General features: G+C 40.5%; 1 protein-coding gene across 2 annotated transcripts; it reads right to left on the bottom strand.

The window, feature by feature from the left end:
* Nucleotides 1-275: 275 nt before the first annotated feature.
* On the bottom strand, nucleotides 276-8509 carry LOC116909372 (olfactory receptor 1361-like). 2 transcript variants are annotated; one of them, XM_032912922.1, is made up of 2 exons: nucleotides 8484-8509; nucleotides 276-1182 (listed from the first exon to the last, which is right to left on the bottom strand). In XM_032912922.1, the coding sequence occupies exons 1-2, from the start codon at nucleotides 8507-8509 to the stop codon at nucleotides 276-278; spliced, it is 933 nt and encodes a 310-aa protein (XP_032768813.1). The 2 variants fall into 2 exon arrangements, with proteins under 2 accessions (XP_032768813.1, XP_032768814.1); XM_032912923.1 differs by lacking the exon at nucleotides 8484-8509 and having other exon boundaries at nucleotides 276-1205.
* Between the last annotated feature and the right edge of the window lie 370 nt (nucleotides 8510-8879).

The raw sequence follows: 8879 nt of genomic DNA, 5'->3' as shown, positions 1-8879 counted from the left end.
GAAGCATGATGCTCTGTGTCAGGTAAGCCTGCACCAGCCACAAAGAAATTTTCATTATTCGATAAACACTTTTATAATAAACTAATTAGTTTTGCACAATGAAAAGAGGGGATTTAAACTAACTCAAGACTTGTGAATAAGATCCATTCAAATGAATTTATTTTATTTCAGGAAATACACATAGAAATAGATTGCACCTTGTCCACAAGTTGGAAATAATTCCCTTCCAAGTGATACATACTCAATAAAACTTAATAAAAAAAGAAGTTTTTTATTCATATCTTCCTATGTACCACTTTTCTCAGAGCCCCTTTCAGGTCATTGTTCCTCAGGCTGTATATAAAAGGGTTCAACATGGGTGTCACCACTGTGTATAGCACAGTTGCTGCAGTGTCCTTCTCAGATGAATGGGAAGATACAGGGTTGAAATACACAGCGATGACGGTGCCATAGAAGAGGCAGACCACAGCCAGGTGGGAGCCACAGGTGGAGAAGGCTTTCCATCCTCCCCTGGGGGATGAGACTCTGAGGACTGCATCGGTGATGTAGATGTAAGAGATGAGGATGCAGACAAATGGGGTGACCATGATCACAGCTCCCTCTGTAAGAATCATCAACTCATTGAGATTTGTGGCTGAGCAGGAGAGTTTAAGGAGGGGAGTCACATCACAGAAGAAGTGGGGGATGATGTTGTCCCCACAGAAGGAGAGTCGAGCCATGAGCAAAGTGTGCAACAGAGCATTCAGGCTGGCAGTGACCCATGATCCAGACACCATCAAGACACAGAACTGGTGGGTCATCTTTGTTGTGTAGTACAAAGGGTGGCATATGGCCACAAATCGGTCATAGGCCATCACAGCCAGCAGGAAATTGTCCATATTCACAGACACACAGAGAAAATACAGCTGGGTTAGACATCCAGAGAAGGAAATGGCCTGACTACTGAGTATGTGGTTAGCCAGTACCTTGGGGACAGTGGTGGAGGAGAAGCAGACATCCACAAAGGACAGGTTGCTGAGGAAGAAGTACATGGGGGTGTGCAGGCGGGAGTCTGTGCTGATGGCCAGGATGATGAGCAGGTTCCCCAGGACAGTGGCCAGGTACATGATGAGGAAGAGCAGGAAGAGGAGCTGCTGCTGCTGGGGCTGCCTGGAGAGTCCCAGGAGGAGGAACTCAGAGACACTGGACTGGTTGGTGCTTCTCATGAGCCTGAGACCACAGAGGCAAATAAAAAACAATAAAGTCAAAAATCTTCAAGGGCAGGGTCACACTGTGATATGGTGTCAGGAAGGGCCATGTTTTCAAATCAATTCATAGAGTGGTTAACACAGGATGTGACCACTCCATCCACACACCTTCATTCCAACACTCAGCCCTGATGTATTATCTACCTGAGCATCCTTCAAGCCACACACACTTTAAGAAGAGCTGTGTATGTGTTCACACCTCTTAGCTCTCCATCCACCTCAGACACAACTCAGAAGAACATCAGGGTAACAGTTTGTTAGTTCTGTCTTTAACTCAGATGATAACCAATGAATTCAGGGCTTCTAAATTGCCTCCCTGCCTCTGGAAGAAGTTGCAAGGAGGTTGCTAAAATAACTTCACCTCGGGTTGGGGATTTGGCTCAGTGATAGAGCGCTTGCCTAGCAAGCGCAAGGCCCTGGGTTTGGTCCCCAGTTCCGAAAAAAAGAATAGAAAAAAAAATAACTTCACCTCTGAATAATCAATTGTCTATGTCCTCACTGCTGCAACCTTACTTACCTGGAGGGAGGTTGGTGCTATCCAATGCTGTCCAGCGTGACCTAATTGCAGGGTCTGTGATGTCTGGAAACACTGGCAAGCCCTGAGAAAGTGAGGAGCAGGCATTTGGATTTTGGTCTTCTGAGCAGGAAAGATGTTCAGAACGATTACAGAACAGTCATTTACAGACGTCTCTTTGTCCACTGGGACCAGAATCCCTCAGAGCCTCATTAGAGACAAGAAAAATCTTCTGTAAGCATCTTTGGCCCCTTTGGACCAAATGACAATGACAGGGGATGTTTTCAAAGTTTACATACAATGGTTTATTCACAATGTAAAAGATTCAGAAATGAGTCCACCTTCATAGACACAGATCCCAGATGGCATTTTATATCACATTAATTCTCATCAACATTATAATATGAGCCTGTGTCTACTGGTGTGACAAAGAAATCTTTTCATTCTTTGCGTTCTTCTGTTCTGTCATCTTTAACAGTGATCAGTGATGTCATATCATCTTCAATTTGAACCAAGTACATGAAGGTTTAAATAAAGGGTAGCCAACACCTAAAGGGGCACGTGTTATTTTAAAACAAAATCACAATAAGTCAGTTTTCCCAAATGAAGACTCAGGAGCCAGATGTTGTGATCAAAGCTTACTCACTCAGAGAGGCAGAGAAAGCACACAGACCTTCTTTCCTCCTCAACTGATATTCCAAAGAGATAGAGCTCCTTCCCCTTATACACACTGCCTGTTAAAACTTCTTGAACTGAATGTCCTTCCTTTCTACTTCTGTGTGTATCTATCTGTCCTCCTTACTTTCTCCCATTCTCTGTTTTTTTTCCTGTGTTCACTCCCTGTGAACATGGTGCATGCTCTGCCTCTTGACCTAATGTTGACATTTCATTTTGTTTACCCTAAACAGAAAAGTCTTAGATTATAAGTGTGTGCTATGCCTGAACCACCCCACAACTAGAAACAGGTTTTTCTAGCTCACAATCTCTGGCATCACAGTGTGATCAAATGTGTCCTATACAACACTGTCTGTGAGGCACTTGGCCTTTACAATAGATGCCTTTTAAAGTATTTTGAAACTCACATGGGTTAATGCTTTCTTGAAATGGAACCCATATAGCACATATTTTCAGAGTGGTGGGGCTGGGAAGCCATGTTGCTAACACACACACACACACACACACACACACACACACACACACACACACACCCCGCACACACCCCACACACACACACACACACACACACACACACACACCACACACACACACACACACACCACACACACACACACACACACACACACACACACACACACACACACACACACACACACACACACACACACACCCCATCTGTTTATGTCACCGTGGTGATGGAACACAGTGAGTAACTGAAACCCTATCTGCTTCCCCCAACCTTATCTGAAAAGCACACAGAGAGTAACAAAGCAAACAGGTTTGATGGCACACAGCTGTGATTCCTGTTGAGTCCAGGCAGAAGAGTCATAATTTGGAGACTTGTTTGGGTGGCGTGATTCCTTGCCACCCAGTGCAATGTTCTGGAGTTCCTGAATAAAAAACACACATGCACAGCTTTATTTTTAATATGCCTTAACAGTGCAATGGCTGGACCACTCCCTAACTCCATATGGCTAACACACACTCCTCTCCAATATTTCTGAGTTAATACTTACTAAATCTATATTTCATCTTTGCTGCCCTGGACCCCGCTGGGAAGCCCTCCTATGGCCATTTTCCCGGCCCTTACAAGATTGCTAATCTGTCTTCTGCACCTTTCCTGTCTGATCTTCATGTTCCCCAGCACGGTGGTACTGCCTTTCTCTCTCTCCAGTGATTCCTGCCCAGGAATTCTAAAAGTCTTGCCTCTGTCTCCATCCCCAGCCATTGACCACCAACAACTTTATGTCCTGATTAGAGACAACTGTGGCAGGGACCTTCTGCATAGATGTGTGGGTCCCCATGTGATTTCAGGAGCTGAACTAACACAAACAGCGTTACAACCAATCCACAACTGGTATGTACATATGTGTGGGTATATGTGCATGTGTATCTGTTTGTATGTGCCTATGTATTTGTATGTGTACATGTGTGTGTTTGCACTTGCATATTTATGTGTTTGTATGTGTATGTGTGTATATGCATATGTGTGTCTGCATGTGAATTTACATAAGTGTGCATCTATATATGAGTATGTATGTGCTTGTATGTATATATGTGTGTTTCTATGTACATATGTGGGTTTGTATTCATATATGTGGGTGATAGTATGTGTATATGTGTGTGTGCAAATGTGCTTGTATATGTATATGTGTGTGTGCCTTTGTGTGTATTTGTTCATCTGTGTCTCCTTGTATGTATATGTATGTGCATATGTGTTTGCTTACATGTGCAGTTGTGTGTTTGTATGTGCCCAGGTGTGTGTTTATATGTGTGCTTGTCTGTGTGAATGTTTGTTGTTTTCAAAACAAAATATCGAAGGTTTGATTTTATCAGGGAAACTCAAAAGCCAGATGCTGGGGTGAAAGTGCCTCAGAGAGGCAAAGGAAGCACCAAGCAGACTTTCCGACTTCATTGACTGCCCAGAAGGATAAAAGCTCCTTTTTCTTTTCCATGCTGTCTTAAAGAGCCTTTAACTCAAAGACCACCCTATCTTTTTTCTGGTTTTCTTATGTTCACTTCCTGTCAATTAGCTGCTTGCTCTGTCTCTTGAACTATGGTCAACTTTAATTATGCCTGTTAACAGAAAGCTCTTGGATTAAAGTCATCTTCTGGGGCTGAGCCACACCACAACAAGAAATAGCTTTTGCCCATTCAAGATACTAGGGTATACAATGTGACCAAATATGCTGCAACATATGCTTGTATGTGGGTATGTATCTGTTTTTGCAAACATGCATATGTTATGTGGGTGTGGGTGTTTCTACGTATGTGTACTTGGGTATGTGTTTATGTATATGTATATTTGGATCTGTTTATGTATGTATAGGAGGTTTGTTTGTATGTATGTCATGGTGGGTATATGTGCATTGCTTTGGGTGTATATGTGTGTATGTTCCAGTTGCATATGCATATAGAGGACCAAAGTTGGTTTCATGTGTCCTAGTTACTGTTATATTCTGGGAAGACACAACATGGTCAAAGCAACTCTTACAAAAGCAAGCACATAGCTAGTGCCTTCTATGGAGTTTTTGAGGGTTAGTCCATGATCATCATTTTGGAAAGCAGACAGGCTCAGCTCTGTACGAGTGAGTGAGTGTTGTGGTAAATCTCTAACCCCAATAAGCTCATACAAAGAACACACACAATGCAGTATAATATTTATAAGCTGCATGCCTAGATTGGGCAGATCTACCACTGTAATGCTCTATGTCCCAGCTATGGCTCCCTTGCTACTTGCGGCTCGTCCAAGTAATATTGTTTTGCTCCATATTTCTTCCGCTGCTCCTTCCTCCATCTTCCTCTTTCCTTCCTCTCTCTTGCTCTCTAAAGCCTCCAGCTCCGTCATTCCCTTCCTTTGCCCAATCACAGGCTCTAGACTTTTTTGACGAGTGAAATAAAATAGGAAGAATATTCACATGAAATTAGCTAAGTGCATGACTCACTCCTTGTTGGGGCAGCCCCTCTTAAGGAAGCAGCACTACAGCAACCCACAACCTTTCCCCCTTTCTGTCCAATAAAGGCTCTTTTCTCTAACATATAAATTGAGCACAACTATTACAATTATACAGTTTATAAAGTACAAGATACACTTAACATCCAGTCCATCAATTTTGTCAACTTAGATAAAGCATTCTACCATCTATCCAAACTTAACAGGCTTACAATTCTACACTTGAATTATGTCCTGGTTTTAGCTTGTATCTGAAAACCACTCTCTCAAATCTATATCATCTGTCTCAATGCTAAATATCTTGAATTGGCTATGAGAGCTCAACCAGTCTTCAAACTCATCAGAAATCTGAAAATGACTTAAATATTACCTGAAAATATAGAAAGTACAAAACATAGTTTCCTAAACTTAACCAATGTGTAGAGATTGCTGGACAGTCCCTCATTCCTCAAAATGTTGAAGCATCAGTCTTCAGCCTTCTACTCCAGGATTATCTGACAAACCTTTGTAATACAGAATTTTTAAGGACCACTTACCCTGTCTTGGCAGAGCTGTTAGTCAACTATTCCACATAATGTGTCTGTTTCCTGGACAGCATTATGGTCTGTAGATGAATTGAGACAATTCTTGCCTAGTGACTGTCTTGCCACAACTCCATTGATGCTCAATTTCTTCTCTGAATCCAAAAAAGAGGTGCTGTCAGGAAAAGACATGTCTCTAGTCAAATGATCTTTGATAAAGAAATGACAATAAATGTTTCTGTGGACTTCGCATGCCTCTAAAGACTATCTATGCAAAGCATTTCTGAACTGTTAAACCTTGACTACTCTCAGTCATTTCTAATTGAAATGTCTCAAAAAACACCCTTTTATGATTGACTCAGAACCATGAGTTTGTGATCTTGCCCTTAACTCATATCGCTTAATCATCCAAAAAACAGTTTCTAATAGTAGCTATAGAAGAGCTGGATCTAAGCAAATTAATCCCATTTGTATATCAATATAAGAAATTCACACCAATAAAACCCTTAAATCTGTATCAAAATAAATCCTTTTCCAATGTAAGGAATTATAACTTCAGTTTTGCATCAGTTACTAAGATTTCTAGCAATATAAGATAGAGTTATACAGTGTATTGTTTAAGAGTAAATCTGATAACCTATCACTATTTGTCTATTACTCTACTTTCTATGATATTACTATATTCCCCCTTTTCTCTTCCATCCTCTCTCCCTTTATCCAAGGAATGATAGAGAAGAGGAAAGGAAGTCCCTGAGTCTAACCTCTCTAGGTTCTTCTTTGTCCAAAGCTACAGCATTTGCAAAGTATTCTTTAAAGTGACAACATACCTATGATTCATAAAATAACCCAAACCATCTACCCCAACATAAGGGTTTGACATGATGATCTACTTTTGTCTGTTTCCAGATGAATTGGGGCAAAGAATTTCTTTCTGGGGGCCCAAAGGGAAATAGGAAAGTAGATTTTGTCAAAAGAGAACTAGCTGGCATCATTTGCCTTCCAGTCACTGTGTACTGAGAAAGTACATTGCTTAGCTGACATCTTGACTTTGATAGGCTGAAAGGCTGAATAGGTGAGCTAGCTGTTATGGAAAAAGTTCTGAAAGCAAATTTTTAAATGAAACCATTTTGATGGAGTTGAGGTCAAATCAAACAAGGAGCTGGAATGGAATGTCTTAGAATCTCAGCATCTTGGATTGTGAATCTTATCAGGGCTGTCTGTCCGTTCATTCAACCTGTAGTATATAAAACTTACAAGAAACATATAGTTCTGTACAGACATTTATATGGAGCATGTAGGGTGCACAGTTTGGTTAATAAAGATCAATAAAGGAAGACAATTGCCTTTCTTTAGAGGTTAACTTTGATCACATAATCAAGCTATAATAGAAATTCTTATATATGCCACCTTAAAAGATGGTATGTAATAACAAGTTATAACAATTTTGTATTCAGTAAGTATTATTGGCTATATATAGACATTTTAGTTTCAGCCAGTTCCAGAGTTGTCTCTATATACATAGACATAAATATCACCATACTTTGTTGATCATATTAGTCTCCCTTATTTTCTCTGTCACCAAGGTCTTCAGAATGTTTCCCTTTGTCATGTCTGATATCTATCAATAGCTTTTCTTTTCCTGTGGAAATATAGACATAACAATTCCTTCAGCATAACATATTTCTCATTTTCTCTTCTGACGTCAGAATACCTTTTTTCTTTTTTTATTGGATACATTTCTTTATTTACATTTCAAATGTTATTCCCTTTCCTGCTTTCCTGTCCATAAGCCACCATCCCTTCCTCCTCCCCCATAAGAGTATCCCCCTATAGAACTCCCTTAGCACCCCTTCCCAATATTCCCCTGCACTGCAGGTCCAACCCTGGCAGGACCAAGAGCTTCCCCTTCCACTGGTGCCCCAAAAGGCTATCCTCTACTACATATGAAGTTGGAGCCCTGGGTCAGTCCATGTAGAGTCTTTGGATAATGGTTTGGTCCCTGGAAGCTCTGGTTGGTTGGATTTGTTTTTCTTATGGGGTTGCAAGCCCCTTCAACTCTTTCAATACTTTCTCTAATTCCTCCAAAGGATTAAGTCCCATAATCAGTTCAGTGGTTCACTGCTGGTGTTCGCCTCTGTATTTGACATGCTCTGGTTGAGTCTCTCAGGAGAGATCTATATCCAGTTCCTGTCGGCACATGCACTTTAGCTTAATCAATCTTTATCTAGTTTTGGTGATATATAGATAGATAGATAGGATGATAGATGATAGATAGATAGATAGATAGATAGATAGATAGATAGATAGATAGATATAGACATAGATAGATGGATAGATAGATGGATAGATAGATAGATAGATAGATAGATAGATAGATAGATAGATAGATAGATAGATAGATAGATAGATAGATAGAGATAGAGACAAAGACATAGACAGACTTAGACATAGACATAGACAGAGACATAGACATAGACATAGACATAGATATAGATATATATGCCACATGGGGGGCAGGCTCTGAATGGCAGTTCCTTCAGTCTATGCTTGAAACGTTGCCTCCATATCACCTCCTATGGATATTTTTGTTCCCCATATTAAGAAGGAGTAAAACATCCACACTTTGGTTGTCCTTCTTGAGTTTCATATGGTATGTGGATTGTATATTGGGTAATTCCAGCTTTTGGGCTAATATCAACTTATCAATGAGTACATACTATGTGTGTTTTTCTGTGATTGGGTTACCTCACTCGGGATGATATTTTCTAGTTCAATCCATTTGCCTATGAATTTATGGAGTCATTGTATTTGATTGCTAAGTAGTGCTCATATGTAGATGTACCACATTTTCTGAATCCACTCCTCTGTTAAAGGGCATCTGGGTCCTTTCAAGCTTCTGGCTATTATAAATAAGGGTGCAATGAACATAGTGGAGCATGTGTCATTTTGGGTATATACCCAGGAGA

This window comes from Rattus rattus, chromosome 9 (genome assembly GCF_011064425.1).
Source record: "Rattus rattus isolate New Zealand chromosome 9, Rrattus_CSIRO_v1, whole genome shotgun sequence".
NCBI classification, from domain to species: Eukaryota; Metazoa; Chordata; class Mammalia; order Rodentia; family Muridae; genus Rattus; species Rattus rattus.
Note: the sequence above shows the minus strand (reverse complement) of the source record. Positions and strands in the feature narration are given on the sequence as shown.